Genomic DNA, 24,494 nt, shown 5'->3' on the forward strand with positions numbered 1-24,494 from the left:
TAAAATCATTAGTTGTGGGACGCGCATCGCTATGTGTAGCAGCAATGTGTGGCCAACAGCTGATGATTGTGTAAAAAATAAATAAATAAGCTTATACATACCTTTCCACGCTCCCTGATGTCCTGCTAGTTTTGGCTCGCTGTTTAGGCAATCGCTGGCCGCGGCACTGTCCCGGTGATTGGCTGAGTGGCCTGTCACTTCAAACACAGGGGGCAGCGGGCCGAAGCTAGCAGGACCTCAGGGAATGCGGAGAGGTATGTATTAGTTTATTATTTTACACTTATCAGGCAAGGGCTGCACAAACATCGCTAACAATATATAAACAGCTCTTGCTGCACGATTATCGAGTCGCATATGGGCTCAGTAATCGAGAGCATGCTTACATCAAGTCAAGAGGCCACGTAATACGGCCATAATTGGACTGTATTCAGGAAACTGCTTATATAAACACTGTCCACATTAAAGTGAGTCTGCAGGAAGTAGAAATTGAAGTTGTGTCACCCCCTTTTATGCTACATTAAGGTCAGTGATAATAAATCTATAGTGACATAATGCTGTAATTATCTTCTTGTCCTAGGTATAGGTTAGTGACATCCAGTGGCAACAAATGTCTAACATGTTATGGATGTAATGTGAATAGAGCCACTAAAGCATACATGACCAATGCATAGCAAAAAAGAAAAAAAAAACAGCCAAACAAGGTCCTTCACCGAAATGTGGCTAGTAGCATTATACGTTTTTTTTTTCCTCCCATACACTATACTATTATTGGTCTGGCTGGATTATGTTGTATACAATACTAGAATAAATTTTCACCTGCATATCATAGAGTGCCGTGATTCCTGGTCGTGTATTCCCAATTTTCAGGTGATATCCTACATCCTATTGGATGGTCCCCATGTGTCCACTTATCAGTGAAACATACCAGCTCTGCGTTGTATAGAATATTGTGAGTATGCATATCCCACTTCCCGCCATCATCAGCATGTCCAGCTATCTACAACAGATAACCATTGTTTTTCCTAGGAGATTTAGGGTGTGTTTACACAGAGAGATTTATCTAACAGATTTTGGAAGCCAAAGAAAGGAATGGATTTGAAAAGAGGAGAACTCTCAGTCTTTCCTTTATGACCTGTTCTCTGTTTATAGTCTGTCCCTGGCTTTGGCTTTAAAGATCTGTCAGATAAATCTCTCTGTGTAAATGCACCATAATTCTAATGTTTTAAATGGAAACTGACAGCACAGAGTGCCCTATATAACTATCTATCTCACATATATCAGTGCTGTCAGTTTTCAGTAGCCGCCCACGGCTGCAAAGGAGTGCCAATCAGTGAGATTGGCACTCGTTTGCAGTGCCTTTAAAAGGAACAGGAAATCAAGCGGCTGGGCAATTTAAATGTATCACTATCAGCCATACATTACCTGTTCCCACAGATGTGCAGCCATTAAAGAGATATTGTCCCGCAGCACAAAAGATACGATCAGCCGAGGATCAGGCATTTTCTCGGTCCTTGGCTTACTGCTATCATTTCTACCTGGGTCGATTATTGTCTGAAAGATTGTTTCTAGATACACTACTGGTTGATGATCAGCCAGTGTAAAAGGGCCTTAAATGAGAAGTCTGGAGAAAATTTTTATTAAAGTATTGTATTGCCTCCCAAAAGTTATACAAATCACCAATATACACTTATTACGGGAAATGCTTATAAAGTGCTTTTTTCCCTGAAATGCTTATAAAGTGCTTTTTTCCCTGCACTTTCTACTGCATCAAGGCTTCACTTCCTGAATAAAATGGTGATGTCACAAGCCGACTCCCAGAGCTGTGCGGGCTGTGGCTGCTGGAGAGGATGATGGCAGGGGAATGCTCAGTGTCCCCCTTCCATCATTCTCCCCAGCAGCCACAGCCCGCATAGCCCTGGGAGTCGGGTCAAGACATCACCATTTTGTTCATGAAGTGAAGCCTTGATGCAGTAGAAAGTGCAGGGAAAAAAGCACTTTATGTGCATTTCCCATAATAAGTGTATACTGGTGATTTGTATAACTTTTGGGGGGCCATACAATACTTTAATTAAAAATTTCTCTGGACTTCTCCTTTAAGGGCATGGAGTTTGTGTTTTCTGTGTTCGCGTGGGTTTCCTCCTACACCCCAAAAAATATATTGATAGAACAATTTGGAATAAAGATTGTGAGCCCAATCAAGTTATTCACAGATGGGAACCGATTTCACCTCCCATTGATAACAAGCCTCACTATTATTCATCTGGTCACCAATGGGAGGGGAAATCAGTGCATTGGGGGATAAAAACAAAAACAACTTAAAAAATAAGGTGTATTTCAGTAATTTGTCTTTGAAAAAAGGAAAGAAAGCAATCAAAAAGTCATACGTATTCCAAAATGGTGACATTAAAAAGTATAACTTGTCCCGCAAAACAGAATTTGCAGGACAAGTGGAAATTTATTGGTTATTTTTTTGTTTCACACAGATTGATAAATCTGGGCCTTTATGTGTACATGTAAATAGTGGTAAAGACAATGGGACATGCATATCATTCTTTTTCAGCTATTATTTTGGGGGAAAAAAGTGTTTTTGCGTATGGCGTATATTTGTTCACATCATGTATCAAGCAGTTTGTGCTATTTTTGAGCAAAATCTATGTATTCTTTCAAATCTTGAAATTAAAACAAGGCTTTACGTATAATTCTGTAAGGAAGTTAAAACATGAATTAGGAAATATGTTTCTTAGTTTGCTTCAACAAACAGGTAAAAATCCCCACCTGTAGATGTCATCTGCATTGTCGAAAATGGAATGCAACCACTCCCAAGATGTTAATTGAGTTATCTGACAGCTGTAAAAACAGGTTCATGTAGTGTGAGCTGTGTGGGTGTAGAGTATCTACAGCAGTGACGAGTAATATTGAACAGAGGTAAGCAGTACCAGCTGTCTATTTATTGAGTGCTGAAAATTGGAAAAAAAAACCCATTCACAATAAAGAAGAGCACCCCGCTTTAGTAACAACAAAGTTTTATTTGTTTGAAAATACATATACCATACAGAATATATTTTTAATTTGCCTCTCTGAACAACAGTACAGAGAAATTTACATAAGAAAAATAAAATGCGAATAAAATCATATAAAAAAAGCATTCACCGTTGTTGAGTCAAGAAATAAGGAACAAAATATATAACGAGAACAACTTTACAGATCTAAGCTACGGGTGTTTATATTCCCACCTAACATTATGGCACAATGAGTAACTTAGCTTGCAGAATAGTTTTTGATTGGTGAAAAAAAGACTTTCACTACAGCTAACTACATTATTATAGCCATTATTTCCACAGGACACATAAACATGGTGTATACTATATTCACATGTGGTAAGATCAAATAATTTATTGTACTAGTGATTTAACTTAAAGTATATCAATCTTTCTACAAATGTTTATTCGGCCAATATCGGTTAGAGTTAGTGTCAATCAGCCTAGGAGCGGGAAAATGTCCACTCATACTGATCTAATTGCTTGAGCAGTCCTATAAAAGATAGTTTACCGGCCGCACATCTTTGTGTGAACAGAAGGATGTGCGGCTGATAGTAATGTTTTAAATGGCTGTGCAAACAATACAGGGATACCGGCCACTCGATTAGTTGTGCACTACAAACGAGTGCCGATCTTGATCCGTAGATAGCCGCAAATCAGGCCATCTAAGGGTACTATTACACAAAGCGATTTTGCAAAGATCTCAAATGACAGCCATTGCGAACGGCCTGCAATCGATCCCCCAATTACACGGAACGATGATCGTTACTTACGATCATCCTGTCGTCACTATTGCTTCGGCCGCTACTGTGAACGACATCTTATTCCATGCGAACGATCAACGATAAAAATAGGTCCAAACTCTATTAAACGACTAACGATTTCTCATTGGTCGTTTAATCGTTGTCTGCTTTTCAAATAAACGATTATCGTTCAAGTCTGAACGATCTAACGATTTTTTGAACGATAATCTTTTCATGTAATAAGGCCCTAAGGGTAGCTTCACACGTAACTGACCGCAACGGACTTCACTGTCAATTTCAATGAGATTACATACTCGCAGCGGAATTGTCATCTTGTGGGAGTATGTAAAAGGCAGCCCCCTTATCCCCCAATCAGTGCTCTGCCCGGCTGCAGCCACTGATTGGCTGAGCGGTATTTCCAGACGCCGGGAATCCCCAAAGCAAGCTGGAGCGTGGACCCGGTAATGTATGTGTAGCACACTGTAGTGAGATGTACCGGGCCGCAGGGGGTTAAGGGGGCTGCCTTTACATACTTGCAGCAGGATGACAATTTTGCAAGTATGTAATCTCATTGGAAGTGACAGGGAAGGATCCACAGCAGATTTTGCTGCAAACTCGCTTCGTAAAATCCGCTGCGGATACGTCACGTGTGAAGCTAGCCTAAAATGACCCTAAGGTCACACCCCGTTGGCAAGGGGAATAGTAATTACCAGTTGTCAATAATCTGATTTGAGAAAGGCCCATCAAGGTTATTTGTTACATTATGCATGAATAAACATTCTTTTTTTATTGTACTTCTGATACCTTTGATAATTGGATTCCCAGCTGTCAAGTTTAATCAGCCATTGCAATAAGGTTCACTTCAAATACTGCACTATAGGTTGGCATCTCTTGTTGACAGGATGCTGATTTATGCCTATGATGTACCGGGTTCACAGTATGAAACCAACCTGAGGAGTGGCACAATGAAAAGTTCTAAGTAGAGATGAGGGAATTTACAGTAATATAAAAGCAAAGCGCTTCTTTATCTCTGCAATCTGCTCATCAGCCGGCTGACCTTTAAAGGGGTAGTGTGGCGCTCAGCAATTATTCACAGAATAACACACATTACAAAGTTATACAACTTTGTAATGTATGTTATGTCTGTGAATCGCCCCCTTCCCGTGTCCACCGAAGTGTGGTGCGATATACATACCTGACGCGTGTCGACCCCCATCTTCTGTCGATGCAATCTTCGGGAGGCCGGCCGACTCGCTGCAGCCGTCCTGCATGCCGGCCCCCCTCTGCAGCGTCAACAGCTGCTCAGCCGCGATTGGTTGAGCATAACTGCTCAGCCAATCGCATCCGAGTAGCTGATGACGCGGCAGAGGGGGGCCAGCAGGAGCGGGTCGGCCGGCCTCCCGAAGATGACGTCTTTGAAGATGGCGGACGGGGTCGGTCGACACGGATCAGGTATGTATAGCGCACCACACTTCCGGGTACACGTGCGGGGGTGGGGGGACACGGGAAGGGGGCGATTCACAGACATAACATACATTACAAAGTTGTATAACTTTGTAATGTGTGTTATTCTGTGAATAACTGCTGAGCGCCGCACTACCCCTTTAACTCAGTGTTGCTCCACTCCGGGTGCTGGGAAAAGCTGGACTGGAAACTTATTGAAAATTTGTACTTTTATATTTTGTTATACTTTGTCTGCAAAAGAAGAGTGGTGGTCTATTCACATCCTGTTGATTTATTGCAGACTGAAAACCTGTTCCTAACATCTGAAGGAAGCCGTTTTGCAGCATAACATGAATTTTTACTAACCCCATGCAAATAAATGGAACTTTTGCACAATTTTCAGTAGTACATCTGCCTTGGGTGAAGTTACGGTAGAAAGTTCTGGTGTAACTAACATGACTTAGGAGTATAACAAAATAATAATTATAAAAAAACACATTTTGCAAGAATAAGGCCACATGCACACTCCGCAGATTACGGTCCTACGAACATGAAGATGAAAGACAGCATCTTGAAATCCCGGTGTCATAACGATACATGATGCCGGGAGATCAAGATGCCGTCCCGCAGCTTCACATTTGTAGCATCTGTAATCTATGGAGCATGTGCATGTGGCCCAAGTGTACAGCATGGGGAACATGTCTTAAAAAGAAAAAAAAAAAAAAAAGACATATGACTAAGAATATGTAACAGTTCACATATACAACTCAAGAGAACAAGTTCCTTGTAATAATATTACTACACTACTATAAAAGAATTAAGAGAACTCTCAACAAGGGAAGGCATTTCCATATGAGATTATTCAGATTCTTATTATGTACTTTAAAAGCATCACACTTCAGAAAACATAATCATTACCACTTTGAAATGTTTCACAAATAATGACAAGAAAGTATGCAGCATTTCTTTTGTTGCATCTTGATAAAACTCCCACTGAGGTATTATATAGGTGCTTTCCAGTTAAATAGTCAGATCACTATTCTAAATGAATGTTCCTTACAATACGCAAGCAAAGACAGCATTTCCAGGCGAAGTAACACAGTGACCTCTCATGGTGATTTACCTGTCAAGTTTGCATAATGTATGGTTTAAAGACATAAACAGTGCTTCGGAGTATATTAACATACATTGGCTTTATAAATCCACACAAAAAGCCACAGTAGCAAAAAACGCTGCAAAACTGGCGCATGTAAATACACCCTCAGTGTTGTTTACCTGTGACCCCTATGTTTAGTGTATCTTTAGTAGTCTATCTGCCTATGTAGCATTAATATACTGTGAGAATCTGGATACAACAGAAGCATTTGTTTCCTAATACAATAGCAGCTAGAAAATAATCTTTCGATCATCTGGGTAAAAAAGAATTTGATATTGTTTTGCTATGTCATCCATGAAAAAAACAAAACAAAACAAAAAAAAACTAATTATTAGCAAACCTGGGAGGCCTGATCTGCTCTATGCTATATGGAGGAATGCTAATCTTAAAGGGAATGTCCATGATTACAAAAAGACAAAACAAAAAACAGCCGGTCTGGTCAATGGGCTTTGTGTAGTAACGTTGATGATCCCTACAGATGTACCCACAGACATGATGATCATAGTTGCATGACTCGGGGCTGCCTACATAGTCATTTGCTCATTGCTGTACAGTCACTGGGCGAGGTGCTCTCCACCCAGCCAAGTGAAAGTTACTGTAAATGGCAAAGCTCCCCGACTCAGTTGTTTTGAATACAACCAGGTTGGCACATGACCCATAGCTCTATTCATTTTCTATGGAGTTGTCAGAGAGAGCCGAGTACAGCACTTGGCTCTTTCCAGCTTCATAGAGAATACGTGCCAACCTTTGGCTGTATCCGAAAAAGGAAGCCGAAGGCCGATCTGTACATCAGGTCGGACCACCACGTGATCTCATACTTGCCTCCTTATCCTGTGGATCCGGGACAAGAAAGTTTTAAATGGAAAAACCCCTTTAACTATTTAATCTGCAGAAAAAAATAGGTCTGTACAGGAGGATGTCAATATAAGATCTGATAAGCTGGAAAGTAAATAACAATTACTATGCTAAAATCACTATTGTGCATCAATCTTGGCATCATGTCACGTGCGATGGGTGCACTTTGGCTTCTGGTAGGAAAGCAAATAGGCAATGGCGGAATAGAAGGTCCAGAAGCATTTATACTATTCATTTGTATGATTTACTTTGCACAGATTTGTATTATGAACATGGAACAAGGAGATTAAACTCCCAATAGAAGACAGCAGCCATCCAGATATATAGATAAAATATTTAAAATCAATTAACAGGTATGAAATTCCTACTGCTATGTTGCCGGCAATGCAATGGGTACCTGCTCTCGAATGACACTTTGTGTGTTTGTAGATTTAAAGCAAAATCAGATGCAAAATTTCATAAAAGCCAGCTTTGAAGCTTGGGCACGCATCTTTGGGCATGTTGTGCTGAGTTTTTTAAGATGCAACAAAATAAATACCCAAAATGATTAACACGTACATAAAGGCAATACATTAGGTATATGTGATATGATCTGTACCATTCATAAAAACAAAAAAGTTATCCTTGAAAAAATAACGCCACTCTATGTGTTGTTGCTTCTTCACGCAAACAGAATTCTCTGAGCACATATACAAGGTATGTCGGCAACATTTAAGAGATATCTTTACTAGTAAAATGATTCACACACTGACTTTTACAAAGACACACAGGAATGTACAGTAAATAGAATAAATAAATACTTTTCATCATCTTTATAAGTTATTTAAAAACACTGATATCTGCAGACACAAAAGGAACTCTTAGCAAGAGCCTAGGATACTTAGTAGAGTAATAGAGTAATATCATAGATTAATGGAGCCTTTATTGAACACTTTCTAACACTGTTAATGCTAAGGTGCCTCGCTTATAGGACTCTAAATTCCTAAAAACAAAATTCCACACCCATAATGGATTTCTAGAAAAAAAGTACAACATACTCGGGATGTGCTAAATAAAAGCTGCCGAATACTTTAGCTAATGATTGACACTGATACGTAGATTCTATGGAGATACTGTAGTGATTCCCCTACTTTAAGATATGTTAAAGAATTTTTTAAGTATCCATTCCATGTAGAAACATAAAAATAATAATTTAAGACAATTAGGTGATATTATCAGGCTTGGTTCAATCTTTAAATATGGCCGGAAGTCCAAACGTGAAAGGCTGAGTAACATTTGTAGATTTTCATGCTGAACAGTGATGCCCGACACTGTATTTACCAAGAAACAAAAATCCACAGTACAATGATTTCACACTGAAGTGCACTTTGCGTAGTACAGCATTACATCACAAAGCAATATATATATATATATATATATATATATATATATATATATATATATATGTACACACACACACACATATATATATATACACACACACACACACATTCATACATTTATCCATATCTATGTTTCTAAGTCTGCAATATATAATAATTGGTTTTCTCATTGAAAGAAAAGGTGTTGAACTGTAATTGTTGTTTCCTCCTAGGTATGATATTTAGTACATAATGTACCTTCATTAAAAAGGCTGTTCTGTTGCTGACAGCAACCAGATTACTGCTATTATATTCTAGTGTGGGTTGGAAAATGAAAGCACTGACCTACTTGATATAGACTCCTCTTCTTTTCTTGTGCACTAGCTTCCATAAATGAGCCTCATTGTTTGTATGAATCCATTACAGAGTTTAATTTGCCACAAAATTACACATTATGAGTGCTACTAAATTAAGGCATGCAAAGTGATGCCAATATTCTCTAATTCGCTAGGATTCCCAGGTAGTACAGTTTAAAGGGTAAGTTTATTTATTGCACAAGATTATCTACCTACTGTAGCCAATTTCCTTTTACTATAATTCTAAAGAAACCCATAGACGTTAAAGTTGATAGAAACTATTTTAACCCAGTCATTTGTCACGTTAAATTTAGCAACTTCCAATCATTTTAGCCCCCTGATGACTGATACTCATCTGAAATGAGGTTGACTGTGCTTGAAATTTTTGTGATAGTCCACAATCGTTCAGGAAAGAATCTTCTCCCGAAAAGATTGTTTCTACTTGGCCCTGAATAGCTGTATGCATATGGCCAGTTTGTATGACTGACAGCTGGGCTCAAAAGTGTATGGCTGTACTGGCAGAATGACTGTTCACCAGACAATTGTTCATTAACCCTTTCACGACCTGGGCTCATTGATTCCCCAATGCCCAGGTCGTTTTCGAACATCAGCTTATGGGATCATAATGATCCCATAAGCTGATGTCCCTGTGTCTGCTCCCGCTCCTCTGTCCCCTGCCACTGTCACAATCTTGTGACAGCAGCAGGGGAGAGAGGGAAGGGGGCAGAGCGCACAGCTGCGCGCCCTACCTTCCCTCCCTCCTCCCGCCAGCCTCTGTAGCCAGGAAACCGGAAACCTGAGGCTTCTGGTTTCCATGGCTACCATCGGGGCTCTGTGATCACTTTGCAGAGCCCCAATGTACACCATCCCTCTACAGAGGGAGAATTATCTGTCTGGAGCCCTATAGATGCTGCGGTCATGCTGACTGCAGTATCTATAGGGTTAACTCTCAGCAGGTCCCCAGCTATCACTGATAGCTGGGACCCGCCGCGGATGACACAGGTGCAGCTTCTGCGCCTGTGTTATTCTCGATCATAAATTAACGTTGCTGCAGCCTCAGGCATAGGCAGCGGCGGGAGAGGGTTAACAGATGTTCAACCATTAACATACTTCTATTCAGTTTGAATGGTTACGTTATAGATATACACTTTGGGCCACTAGTACAGATATGTAGTGTTTACAATGTAAGGTCTTCCACTCAGACAAGAGGTCAAGTAAGAAGTTTAACATACAGATAAGAAAGGAGGCTTAGTGGAATGAAAACCATGGAGCATATCTATCAAGCAGATTTACAGTAAGAACATCCTTTGTTGCCTATAGCTAGGGATGAGCAAATTTACATAGCTAGGCTCGGCAGGTTGGCTTATGAGCTGTCTGTCTTTGAACTTTGCTCTGTGCTGCTCTGCTCAGAGTGCCTGGAAAAGCTGGATGCAGGCCTGGGAGAAATATCCTAGGACTGTATGCAGCTTTTCCAGGCACCTGGAGCAGAGCAGCACAGAGCAGAGTGGAGTTCAAAGACAGCTGGCTGACAAGCCGACCGCCAAGCCTGGTGAAGCACTTCGGTAGTTCTGTAAATTTGCTCATCACTACTCATAGCAATCAGAGCTCAGCTTGAAAAAAAAAAAAAAATGAGCTCTGGTAAAATGAAAGCAGAGCTGTTATAGGCTTCTAAGGGCAAGAAAGGACATTCTCACTATAAGATTTTTCGACAAATCTTCCACTGTGTGTTTCCCTATCTAGCATCCATACTCGTCAAATGTGTGTAAATGGAGAAATCTTTCAAACACACTGCAGTTGACTCCCTGCATTGTACGTGAAGGGCTCAGGTTTAATCTGCTTAACATAACACTGCATGTTACTAGCCTCGCACATTGAACTCCCTTGTTGCGAAAATGCATCTCCTTATAATGTTTGTAGAAAAGGTAACTTTACTGTTGGGATCTATAGGACGCTGGTGGTGTAACTCTATCAGTGCAAAAAGGGTCTTAAAAAACAAAACAAAAGAAAAAAAACACATTTTGTATCTGACTACTTATTAGTAAAAGCATGTGTTTTTGATAACTACAATCATTCTCATACTGCAAACCTAGCAACATAAAAACCTTGTAAAACAATATCAATAAAAATAAATCATATCAATATATATTTATAATTTTCCTCTGATATATTCCAATAGATTGTGCCTATAAATTATCCCTGCAATGATAAAGCTGTGCAGCCAAATAGTAGGAAGTAAAATTATTAATAAAATGTATATGCAGGACCTCCAGATGGGCAAAACACAGGCCCCACTTTGGGCAATTTGCATACAGTAATAAGCAGCTGGTCCTGGCAGACAATGAGATTAACTCATAATGGCATCATTATTGGATAGGAGAAATAACCTCCTCTGTTTGTGCTAAAGTGTGTTTTATACACAGTTCTGTGACATGGCCTTCTGAAATCTGGAGCCAGATATTAACTGTAAACCAATGAAAGTTACATTTTTAACAAGGATCACTAGCACATTCACACTCCTAACATCTAGGAAGGGTTTCTAAAGTCAGCAAGGAAATCAACCTTGTATTGAGGTCTTTGGTTTAACAATAAACTAACAAGGCCAAATGGAAAAAAAAAAATAAACTAAATAAGGAAAAAATACGGGAAACCCATTCTTTCAGTAGCGGTTTCCTCTGCTACTAGAACTGGCTCAGTTTCTGGCACTTATTTAAGTAAATAAACTGGCCTTTTAAGATATTGTATAACCCTTTCACTTCTGTTTGGACTTGATTGCATTGCTGAATAAATGAATTCCGGGGCTCCATGGCAGTGGGAGTTTTCATGCTGTGGTGGTGGCTGTGCTTCTTGCTCTGGAGATCCCCTTTACTTGTTCTCAATGAGTGTCTGAACCTTATACACAAGATCCCGGGCCAGTTTCAGGATATGCTTTATGTTGTGTCTCTCTGCCATCTCTGAAAATTAAAAATATTAGAAATGCAATGATGAATAGTTAAAAGCAAACTTGCTGGCATAAACATAATAAAAAATATCTATAACTGGATTAATTATTGTGTAATGGAGCATTCCAGGTACTAGATCAGGATTCAGCTACAGAATTGAAACATTTCCATTCACTGTCAGCAAAATATTAACCAGCTGACAACACAAGATGAGTATACTGTACTTGTTTTGACAATGTCAACCATGCCTGCTTTATACCCAGCTGAGGGTTGCTGCTAATAGCCAACGCGGAGCAATCAAAACTCCCCTTTGATTATTTTTCAAACAAAAAAAATGTTTGGTTTCACAACTTGTTGAAATCTTCAGACGATTAAAATATAAGAATAGAATTATGGTTTTTGGTCACATCATAAATCACAAATTTTTTTATAAAATGCAATCAAAAAAAGAGTCTGGTCAATGCCATAACGGTACTGATAAAAACTACATATTATGGTTTACCATACAGCTTCATTAATAGAATGTCCATTCTATTTTACTCTTAGCTAAGCCATAAAATTTTTGTTATTTTTTTTTTAATCTGCCACATATGATTGTAGGCAAATCAAATGTAGCAGATCAGTGGACTACACCGGTCTAGTAACTTGTTTCACCTGATGGTGATCATGCCCACTTGTTGCACCTTCTCTGGCAATTCAAGGGACTAGGATGGGCATTTCCCATGTGGAAAAGTCATCTGTACGAAGTTTGAATACCTTAAGACTCTGGTCTACAAAGCGATAATCAGATTTCGGCTTCTTAGGCCCACTTATTATTTATAACCATAAAAATACCCTTAGAACAACATTACACATTGTATAATAATATGCCTGCATAATTGTTGCATGATGTTTCTCTTAACACAAAAAAAAAGACTCTGCTAAAAAACAGTATTCTATAACACTATTTATAAAAATTGAAATACATTTTCTTTACTAGCAATGATTGTATGTTCTAGGATTATAAGAAAAAAACCTGTGCTGAAATGCATCTGCTTTACTTGGTACAAATATATGGTGACAGCCAATTTTCTAACCACTCATTACAATATTCTTATCTCATTTCATTTACACAAGCCAAATTGATGCATAGCTTGAACTACCTCATAACCAATGCAAAGACTTGTAACAGGGCCCCCATGTACTATGTTTAACACTGATGTCTTCTTTAGAGTTGATCGAACAGCAGAAAATCTTAGGTTCTATAGAACTCAAACCTTGTCTTTTCTCTTTTTTTTTTTTTTTTTTAATTCTTAATTTTTAAAGAACAGTTGTTGGTACAGCAACAATCCACCCATACCCATATTACAAAGTAGAAGACATGCACATAGTAGGTGCACCAACTATTGAAAAGACACAACAACATCTGGCAAAAGTGTAATAAAAGTGAATCTGTAATGGCATGTAGCCACCTCCAAACTGCCGGTACCACGTTGTACAGGCCCCCACGCCATACCCGGTTCGGGGATTGGCCTTTCCTCTGATGTTGGTCTTTTGGAGAAAACGGAGTTTGATTTCTGCGGTGAGGTGGGGAGTCAATGTGGCATGGCCTAGAGCATCTGTGCCCTAGGCATGCTTTAGGAAGAAACTTTGCATAGGCATGGAATGTTGCAGGGTTACCTCCTGCCTTCAATAACTGTTTTAACCATATGTGTTCCCGAATGGGAAACATATCTCCAAAATGGAGATGGATGCACAGAAACAAGGAAAGGCAAAGACAGGAGAAAGAAGAGTAAGAGAAAGGGGGAGGGAGAAGAGGGGGCAAAAAAATGATGGGGGGGGGGGGGGGTGTTCAAGAAAAGGGTATACAGAATACAGGATGATAGCAAACCATGTTTTGATCCAAGCAAATCATGCTGTGATAAATTTGTCACTGGTCACTGTAAGAGACTAATCTTTTCTTTTAATGAAGACCATGGACTGACTTGTTCGCATAGAAACAACATGAAGAGTAATGTTTGTTTTTTATTTTTAGGCCAAAACCAGGAGTGACATATATACCTCTCTCCTTTTTCTATCAGACCTGACTACAGCATCAAAAGCGACATCAAATTAAAATTTGCTCATGTGAACATGATCTTACGTCATGCTTTTTACACTGCTACTAAGGCTTTTTTAAAATTTTTTAAAAACATATATTTCTATGTAACTAAGGCTACATTTACATGTCTGTATGGCAGCCTGCGGCTACGGACAGCACTATAGATGTGCATCTGTAGCCGTGCACAATGGTGATCTGTGCCGCTATTGCAGTCCTTACTAGGATCTATCGATATTTTTTGGGGCACGTATCACAACCCTGTAACGCATAGAGGTGTGTGAACAGGACCATTGAAATGAATGGGTCCGTGGTCTGTCCTCAAATGCGGACAGAAATTACTGATGTGTGAATGTGGCCTAAGACAGAATTTTTCTCTATTGTGTTTTATTTACATTTAGGTATATCTGAAATGTCTTCAGAAAAATAATAATAATAAAAAAAACAAGGCTAGTCAAAAACATTAATGTGTCCCTTCAACCATGAGAATTTTTTTTTTTTTTATCTCTTAATATAACTTAAAAGCAACATGACTGTAATATTCTGCTATTGAAATGACTTTGATTTAAATTAATGTAAATTAAATTCATGCTACATACCGTTAAAGAACTTTATTATATCGGTGAAGTCCATATTATTTTCCAAAATAATATCACGATAAACTTCCACCAGTGCCAAGGCAATGAAGAGGACAAAGTGGGAAGATGACACCTGCTTAGCAGCCCAGATGGTTTCCCATACTGAGAATACATCATCGTACACCAATTCTGTGAAATAGATGGATAGGATTACAGAAAGCCACATACATTACTGTGATCTGTTTGCCATAATTAATAACGCTGCACTTATAAATCCTAATTTGTTACTTTAAATCATCACTCTATTAAATGCTATTAAAAGCAAATCTGTCACTCTAACTGTGTATCGAGCTGGTGGCACAGCTGGATACATATTAATAAAAGCATTTGTAATATACTTTTGTTGCCTGTGTCTGTGTTTTTATTTTCATAAAACTATGTTTTTATTCAGGCCATGAATAGTGTCAAGAAGGTGGAGTCTATTGTTTCCTGGGCTCTAGTACCATAACACCTCTCTGTGCTGTATGCACATTGCACAATAAAGACTTTTTTTTTTTTTTTTTTATGAAAATGCAGACACAAGTATAGATATATGTTCTGACTTGTTTATCTATTTAGTGGTACAGCCAACTAGGTAGGTGGTCAGAGGGTGAGAGGTCAAAGTCAATTTTCGTTTTTGCGCTTTTGCTTTTCCCACTTTATGTTTAAAAGGCCATAGCGCTTGCATTTGTTCACCTAGAGACCCATATGAGCCCTTATTTTTTGTGACACCAATTGTACTTTGTAATGAAAGAGTTTATTTTCCCAAAATATGCTGCGAAACCGAAAAAAATAATTTGCGCTGTCAAATAAAAAAAAAAAAAAAAAGGAATTTGTTTCAGGAAGTTCACGCCGTTCGCCCTATGGTAAAACTGACATGTTATCTATGTTCCTCACATCAGTACAATTACAAGGATATGGAACTTGTGGTCATTGAGCAAGGGCACATGCGTCCGAAACATGTCATCAGAAACTAAGAAGTGTATTGCACCATGGTGTGAATTGTCCTGTCTTTTAGGTTACAAACCCACTTGGCGGGTCTGCAGCGAGTCTCCATGCTGCTTTTTTGCAGCGAGACTCGCTGCAGATCCCGGCCCTATGCTTTTAATGGCAGACAAACACGCAGCAGGGATGTACATCCCTGCTGCGAGTTTGTCTGCAGCCCGTCCCATTAACCCCCCGGCCGCCGGAGCTGATACTTCACCTGATCCCGGCTCCGGCGGCTCCCGATGTCTTCAGCAAGCCGGAGAGGGGACCAGGTGAAGTATATGCTTCAGCCAGCCGCCCGCAGCCCCGGCCGCCCGATCGCCCCCCCCGCAGCCCCGGCCGCCCGATCGCCCCCCCCCCCCCCGCAGCACCGATCGCACGCCCCCCCGCAGCCCCGGCCGCCCGATCGCACCCCCACCCCCCCCCCCCCCCCGCAGCCCCGGCCGCCCGATCGCCCACCCCGCAGCCCCGGCCGCCCGATCGCCCACCCCGCAGCCCCGGCCGCCCGATCGCCCCCCCGCAGCCCCGGCCGCCCGATCGCCCCCCCGCAGCACCAATCGCACGCCCCCCCGCAGCACCGATCGCTTACACGCCCCCCTGCAGCCCCGGCCGCTCGATCGGGTGGGCGTGCGATCGGTGCTGCGGGGGGGGGGGGCGATCGGGCGGCCGGGGCTGCGGACGGCTGGCTGAAGCATATACTTCACCTGGTCCCCTCTCCGGCTTGCTGAAGACATCGGGAACCGCGGGAGCCGGGATCAGGTGAAGTATCAGCTCCGGCGGCCGGGGGGTTAATGGGGAGGGCTGCAGACAAACTCGCAGCAGGGATGTACATCCCTGCTGCGTGTTTGTCTGCCATTAAAAGCATAGGGCCGGGATCTGCAGCAAGTCTCGCTGCAAAAACGCAGCATGGAGACTCGCTGCAGACCCGCCAAGTGGGTTTGTAACCTTAAAGAACTTTAATAAAGCGTAAACAGAAATTTTACTGAACAAGCTGGATCGGTTATCCTTTCTTATGGATATGTAACTTGTTTTATTTGATGGCTTTTAAAAAATTAAAACCTTTGTTTGCGTATATGCAACTTTATGATGACTTATTATATTTTTTCTGGATTTGATGTCATTAAGAATGCGCAATTTTGCACTTTGGAATTTTTTTGCACTTACGCCGTGCAAGATCAGGAATGTGATAATTTAATAGTTTGGGCGATTACGCACGCGGCGATACCAAATATGTTTGTTTATTTATTATTTATAAAATGGGAAAAAGGGGGGTGATTTGGATTTTTATTAGGGGAGGGGATTTTTTATTAATAAAAAAAAAGGGAGACTTGTATATACACAGCAATAATCAATGAGATCAGTAATACATTGCTCTGGCCTGCTATAGACCAGAACAATGTATTGCCGAGCTGGGATCAGCGTCAGTGCGACGCTGAGTCCCGGGCCAGGGCAGAAGAACGGATCTCCTCGCTGCAATGACATCACAGGGGGACATCTGTCCCACTAGACACCAGGGACACCGGGAGCAGAGCATTTAAATGCTTAATTAGCCGTCCCGGAAACGGGACCAGTGTCAGCTAAAAGAGGTGCTCCCCGGCTGCAGATAGCAGCCTGGAGTGGCGCCGTTCAGAGGGGGGTCCCAACATGACCCCTTTCTGAACTACCCTCACGCCGCCATGAGGTACGAGGTACATCATGGGATTATTTCTGTATAAATTAATAATTTTTTGATCAATAATAAAGGCAGGATTGAAGCAGGATCCTGTGTGATCAGTGGACTGCCCTTAAGACATTTCTTTTAAGTACCTTCATGATTAAAAAAGGTTTGGTGGAAAATGCAAGTACAGAATTGGACTATTTTTTGGTTTAAAAACATCCAGTACATTACCAAAACTGCATTTATTTTCTTCATGAAGGCAATGCAAATTTGATTATAAAATTAAAGGGCGTGGATGCAGAGAATTGCAAAAAATTTTAGCAAAAAGTGAGGCTTTTTTTACATTAAGATTAGTTTATGTCTTGCACCAAATACTTTTGTGTATTGCTGATTATTGCTCACCTCTTTTGAAGTCTAGAAGGAACCAGCGGTAACAGAAGTAGAAATGAGTATAGTCACCATTTTGGTGCATGAGTTCAAAGAGTTCAGAATCCAAAATCTAATAAAAGAATAAATAAAATATATACAAATTATATCAATCCGTGTGATACTGGTGTAATTTGCCAAACAATCATGACCAATACGACGCCCATGACAGCTCCATCGCCCCCACAATGAATAGAACGTTAACTGTACTGGCACAGCACCACAGCCAGTGTTCCATTCATTCTCTATGGGACCTCTGAATGTTTCAGAGAACTTAACTCGGAAACCTTTGAAGGCCCCATGGATAATAGATGGAGCACAGGGTGCAGTGGCCACACCGGCATGGTGAGCGACCCCCAGCAATCAGCCTGTTATCCCTTATTCTATGTAGAGATTTTTTTTTTCCAAACCAGGTTTAGGCTTCACACACAATCTTAGCATAAAAGCTTACGGAATAATTTTGCATGCACTCTATGCCACATGAATAGTTGATTTGCTGTTTTCATAGAACTTCAGATAAGAGCTTTTGTTTACCTGTATAAGAGACCGCATATTGGCAAAGTGTGTATCCATAGCACCTCCATGGGGGAAGTTCTGGTTCATCCTCTTCATAAGCTCTGTAAAGCAGCTGAACGCCAGAGCCTCTGAGGGGAAGATATTTAAAGACACCCATAATTATGCAAAACAACCATAATGATACAATAACAAAGCTGAATTGGAACCATTTGGTAATCATCTTTGTCCAAAGGTGAAACTGGAAATTAAGCTCGGTTGACAGTACGTTTTTTTTTTCATCTGTTTTGGCAAAAAACAGATGCATTTATCTGTTTACCCATTGACCTTCATTATATGAAAAGGGATTAAAATGCATAATTTTTTTTTAACTTGTAAAAAAATGTGTTTAAACACATTTTTGTGTACTTAAAAAAACAAACAAAACAGATGCATTTTGATTTTATTTTTAATAATGAAAGTAAATTGAAAAAACAGATCAAATAGGTTGAACCCAGCTTTAAAGGGGTTATCTGGTATCAGAAAATTTTATTTAACTAAAACTATCACCCCAAGATATATATCTTGCTAATATATGCCTTGAACTATTTAAAAAAACAAAAATATCAAGGCTAGCCTTTAATGGCCCCAGAAATGAGTTTAAGGGGTTGTTCGCCAATAGGCAACTTAGACTCTGTACCCACAATCTGACCCCCCCCCCCCCCCCCCCCCCCCCCAAACCACTTATACCTTCGGATAGTTGCTTTTAATACAAGATCTGTCCTGAGGTCCGTTTGGCAGGTGATGCAGTTATTGTCCTAAAAAACAACTTTTAAACGTGCATGCATTAGGCTGGCACAACCTCTCTGTCCCTCCTCCCCACCCTCTTCATCATTAGGAATGCTCCAGGCAGATTGTCTCCTATTATCCAGCGCTACAAAAACATGGCCACTTTCTTCCAGAGACAGCCCCACTCTGGTCTCTAGCTTGGGCGGGGATTTTCTGCTCAGTTCTATTGAAGTGAAAGGAGCTTAATTGCAAACCGCACTTGAAGTGGAGACAAGAGTCGTGTTGTCTCTGAAAGAAAGCGAGTCCATGTTTTTGTAGCACTGGATAACCCCTTTAAGGCACCTGTGCAATGTTCAGCATGAAGAAAATGTTCCAGTGGCATTCCTAACGATGAAGAGGGTGGGGAGGCGGGATGGAGGGGTGGTGCAAAGATAGGGCACAGATATTCTAAGCCACGCCCATTGGGCAGGGGGCTGCAAGTTTGAAAGTTGTTTTTTAGGCCAATAACTATCACCTGCAGAACGGACTCCAGGACAGATCTTGGATTAAAAGCAGCTGTATCTGAAGGTACAAGTGGTTTGGGGGAGGGGGGGGGGGTCAGATTGTGGGTACAGATTTGCTTTAAAACAATAATGAGTCTATGCAGCACCTCCACTTCAGAGACAAACTTCAGAGACATCCTGGGAGTGACAACCCGCTTAGTCAAATCACTGGCCATGGCGCTGAGCGGTCTCAGTCAGTGATTGGGTGACTGGCCGTTACTCCCGAGATGAGTTTGTCTCGGAAGTGGAGGTGCTGCAGGAGGAGTTAGCATAGGATCTTTTTTTGTTAAAGATATTAAAAGTTGTATAATGATGAATAACTCCTTTAAGAGTCTGTAGGTAGATTAAAGAAAGAATACAAAAGTGTCTGTGTTGGCCAAGCATTATTCAGTACTACTATTAAACAATTATTCATTACAAAGAATGTCATACCATCATCCAGGATTACCAAGAGAGGAGCGAGCAAATCACACATCCCTTGCACATAGCCAGTGTCAATGTGCTGCCAAACATAGCTAAAAAAAATAAATAAAACAAGTGAAAAAAATTAACCCAGTAGAAAATAGTGTGCACTTTGTAAAATATCTTTAAAAATTGTATTAAACAATTTTCCAAACTTCTATGGGGATGGGTGAAAACAATAGGATCCACTTACCTTCTCTGTTCCAGCGCTGCTGTCCACTTTCCGCTGCTCTGGTCACCCGACGTCTGTCTGCTTCCTGGTCTTGAGATGTGACTTCAGTGGCTGTAGGTGTTTCCTGCCTGTTGGCCTGCCACATCACATCTCAAGACCAGGTAGCAGTCAGACATCAGACTGAAGCGGCAGAATGCGGACGGCAGCCCAGGGAGGTAAGTGGATGTTATTGTTTTCCCCCACCTCCTACCCAGGCATTCCCGAAAAAGGGGTCAAGGCCAAACCGAAGAACCGCTGTCACCATTCCCACCTGGGTCTTGGCCCCATCCTTTCTGATAATATTGACAACTTTGGTCATTAATGTGTGTATGAATTCCAGGAGTGCACCTTCTAGCATGCATATGGTGTAGGTTGTAGTCAAACAAGTGTTATAACATCCATGTGTGATAATATAAGTGGTTGATAGATGCTGCGGAGATACCACCTGGTATAAACTTTTGGGGACCATCACCACATTTCTTTGTCCTGGGGTCTCCACCCAACACAATTTGACCCTGTTTATATGCACATGACTCAGACTATACACAGGTTTTTTTTTATATAAAGCAAAAAAAGCAATTAAAAAAAATATATATATATAAATTAAAAAAACAAAAAAACATGGGGGACAACATACATGGTTCTTGCAGTTGTTCCCCTAGAATATGATGAGACTTGAACCCAGAATGCCGGATTCTGCAAGGCAAGAGTGCTAACCACTAGGGCACTAAGAAAGCGTGTGTAAAAAGGTTTGTGTTCAAGATTTGTGAAGCGATGGGGCGTGTACTGGGTAGAGTCTAGGACAGGGGTAATACTTCATGGATCTCAGGTGGAGACTACAGTATAGCCTCTAAGTATCTTGGGTATGATGGGAAAGGAGGCAGGAGGAGGAAGCAGAGCATGTAAACATAAAGGGAAGAAGTGCATATAGGTGAAACATTACAGGAGAAAAAAAACAAACAAACAGAAAAAGGTATATTCAGAAATTTGAATCTATTCATTGTGTCAAAATTCTATTACTTTTGCAATCCTAAACCTGGGTCATAATGTTTGCTTGGAAATCCAAATTTCTACTTGCTGGGGGAAAGTAAGTATGACTGTAAAGTAAGCATGAAAATGTGAATGATTTTACCTGCACATGACATTTCGAAGTTTTTCCAAGTTGGTGGAAGTAAAATACCAATAGTTGCGATCACACCTCTGGACATCTTTCTCAATTCGGTGCAAGTTGATGGTGTACATATCCAGTATTTCTTGCTATATCATTTGAAAAATAGTAAGATTGCAAACTGGTAAATTAATAGACTATAGAAAAATATCACACTAAAAACAGTAGTATAACATGCCCAAGAAATCAGAAAAACAGGTCCATAAAAGCACATATGAGATTTAAACATACATTTTAAAATAAATTCCCTTGGATAGCAATTGTGAGAATACATGATAACAGTGTGTAGCACAAACAGTCCTGACACCTTTCCTACCAGTTTTGAACTTGGCTTCCTCAGGGCTATAATAAAAAGCAGTACAACAGTACACATATTATTAGAGCACAACTGTACTTTAGCTAAATGTATAATGGACTGTTGTATATTTACCTTTCTTTCTTTGTTTTTACTTTTAGGTTACAAACCCACTTGCCGGATCTGCAGCGAGTCTCCTTGCTGCGTTTTTGCAGCCAGACTCGCTGCAGATCCTGGCCCTATACTTTCAATAGCAGAGAAACTCGCAGCAGGGATGTACATCCCTGCTGCGATTTTGTCTGCAGCCCGCCCCATTAACCCCCCGGCCGCCGGACATTATACATTACCGGGTCCCCGTTCCTGCTTGCTTCGGGGCTCCCGGTGTCTTCACGGCCCGCCCGGCCAATCAGTGCGCTGTGGCGGGGCAGCGCACTGATTGGCCGGGCGGAACGTGCCGGGAGCCGCTGAAGCAAGCAGGAGCCGGGATCAGGTAATGTATATCGCCCCCAGCCCCCGGCCGCACGATCGCCCCCAGCCCCGCAGCCCCCGACCGCACCATCACCCGCAGCCCCCGGCCGCACGATCGCCCCCAGCCCTGCAGCCCCCGACCTCATGATCGCCCCCAGCATCACAGCCCCCGGCCACACGATCGCCCCCAGCGGGCGATCGTGCAGCCGGGGGCTGCGGGGCTGCGGGCGATCATGCGGCCGGGGGCTGCGGAGCTGCGGGCGATCGTGCGGCCGGGGGCTGGGGGGCTGCAGGCGATCGTGCGGCCGGGGGCTGGGGGGCTGCAGGCGATCGTGCGGCCGGGGGCTGGGGGGCTGCAGGCGATCGTGCGGCCGGGGGTGGGGGGCTGCAGGCGATTGTGCGGCTGGGGGCTGCGGGGCGATCGGGGCGGGCAGGATATACATTACCAGGTCCCCGCTCCTGCTTGCTTCGGCGGCTCCCGGCACGTTCCGCCCGGCCAATCAGTGCGCTGCCCTGCCGCAGCGCACTGATTGGCCGGGCGGGCCGTGAAGACACCGGGAGCCCCGAAGCAAGCAGGAACGGGGACCCGGTAATGTATAATGTCCGGCGGCCGGGGGGTTAATGGGGCGGGCTGCAGACAAAATCACAGCAGGGATGTACATCCCTGCTGCGAGTTTCTCTGCTATTGAAAGTATAGGGCCAGGATCTGCAGCGAGTCTCGCTGCAAAAACGCAGCAAGGAGACTCCCTGCAGATCCGGCAAGTGGGTTTGTAACCTTAAAAGGAACACTGAACCAACACTCAAAAGCTAAAGGTACAATGAAACCCCCTGAACACTGGGATTCCAACATTAACATACAGACACATTAATGCATAAAGGGGGATAGTGACTTGGGAGTGGATTGGGGAGCAACTGATATAGGGTAATAAGGGTAACACTTAGATGCCCCCCAAAAGGGAGTGTTTAGCTATATAACAAAGGTGGTAACAAAGAGGTAACACCCCCTTGGGGGTGGGGAGAGACGAAAAAGGGAAAAAACAACACACACACACACGGAGGGGGGGGGGGGGAGATATACAAGTGTGGGGGAGACATACAGAGAGAATAGCCAGGCAGTAATTTCAGAGTGTAGAATGGAGCAACATTGTTTTAAGAAACCTCACCCGAGTTTTAACACTGCTGTGGGGTAGGAGACTCAAGGAAATCCAAGACCTGGGGGAGGTAAGGGAGGTCCACAAATTGTAAAAATGCAAAGAAAGAGTGCTTCTGTAGGGAGGGGTCCAAATGAGGAGAAAGGGAGAGATTATATAGAGAAAAGTTATAGAAGCAGAAGGCCTCAGTAATTTGTTGCAGAAGGTGTAGTTGATGCCCATGGGAGGAAGAGGAGGAGTGTGTTGCCTTCCTGGCGCTCGAGTTCGTCACATCGCGGATCGGGCTGACAGATTACTGGGAGGGGCTGGCGATGACCCAGCAGTCATGGTGCATATTGGCACCAATGATAAAGTTAGAGGTAGGTGGCGGGTCCTTAAAAACGATTTCAGGGACTTAGGCAGGAAGCTTAAAACTAGGACCTCCAAGGGTGATATTCTCCGAAATATTACCTGTACCACGAGCCACACCTGAGAGACAGCGCGAGAATAGGGAGGTAAATAAGTGGCTCAAGAACTGGTGTAGGATAGAGGGGTTTGGGTTCATGGAGAACTGGGCCGACTTCTCGGTCGGTTACAGGCTCTACGGTAGGGACGGGCTGCATCTCAATGGGGAGGGTGCAGCCGTGCTGGGGGAGAAGATGGCTAAGAGGTTGGAGGAGTGTTTAAACTAGGGACCGGGGGGGCAAGGCAACTACAATATAGTAAGTGAAGACAGAGTAGATGGAGAGCTGGGCCTAGATTATTGAACTGGGGGTGGAGCGACGGGAGGGGTTAGAACAGTCACTAGTGACAAGAGGAAAGGGAATATGGACAAACATATTAAATGTATGTATACTAATGCTCGAAGCCTCACTAATAAAGCTTAGGAATTAGAACTCATAATGGTTGAAGATAAACATGATATAGTGGGGATAAGCGAGACCTGGCTGGATGAGAGTTATGACTGGGCTGTTAATATCCAGGGTTATAGTCTAATCAGAAATGACTGTAAAAATAAGAAAGGGGGAGGGGTCTGTCTATATGTTAAATCATGCCTTAAGCCCATTCTGTGGGAGGATATAAGTGATGATAATGTAGAGTCTCTTTGGGTAGAAATAAGGGGAGGGACGAAGAATAATAAAATTCTTATAGGAGTAAGTTATAAACCTCCAAGTATAGTGAAAGAAACAGAAAATCTTCTTATAAGACAAATAGATGTGGCAGCGAAGCAGGGTGAAGTCATTATTATGGGGGACTTTAACTACCCAAATATAAACTGGAA

The 24,494-nt window shown here is 42.1% G+C and overlaps 1 protein-coding gene across 2 annotated transcripts in view; it reads right to left on the reverse strand.

Moving 5' to 3' along the window:
* Positions 1-11,044: 11,044 nt before the first annotated feature.
* The window catches only part of SGSM1 (small G protein signaling modulator 1), a 113,301-nt gene continuing 99,851 nt past the window's right edge, over positions 11,045-24,494 (reverse strand). For both annotated transcript variants that reach the window (XM_069964108.1, XM_069964109.1), the window contains 6 exons: positions 21,284-21,408; positions 19,911-19,993; positions 18,190-18,299; positions 17,632-17,728; positions 14,568-14,735; positions 11,045-11,903 (listed from right to left, as the gene is read on the reverse strand). In XM_069964108.1, coding sequence (XP_069820209.1) covers positions 11,815-11,903; positions 14,568-14,735; positions 17,632-17,728; positions 18,190-18,299; positions 19,911-19,993; positions 21,284-21,408 — 672 coding nt within the window. In that variant the 3' untranslated portion in view covers positions 11,045-11,814. The remainder of the gene's footprint in view (positions 11,904-14,567; positions 14,736-17,631; positions 17,729-18,189; positions 18,300-19,910; positions 19,994-21,283; positions 21,409-24,494) is intronic.

Source organism: Dendropsophus ebraccatus, chromosome 3 (genome assembly GCF_027789765.1).
Source record: "Dendropsophus ebraccatus isolate aDenEbr1 chromosome 3, aDenEbr1.pat, whole genome shotgun sequence".
NCBI classification, from domain to species: Eukaryota; Metazoa; Chordata; class Amphibia; order Anura; family Hylidae; genus Dendropsophus; species Dendropsophus ebraccatus.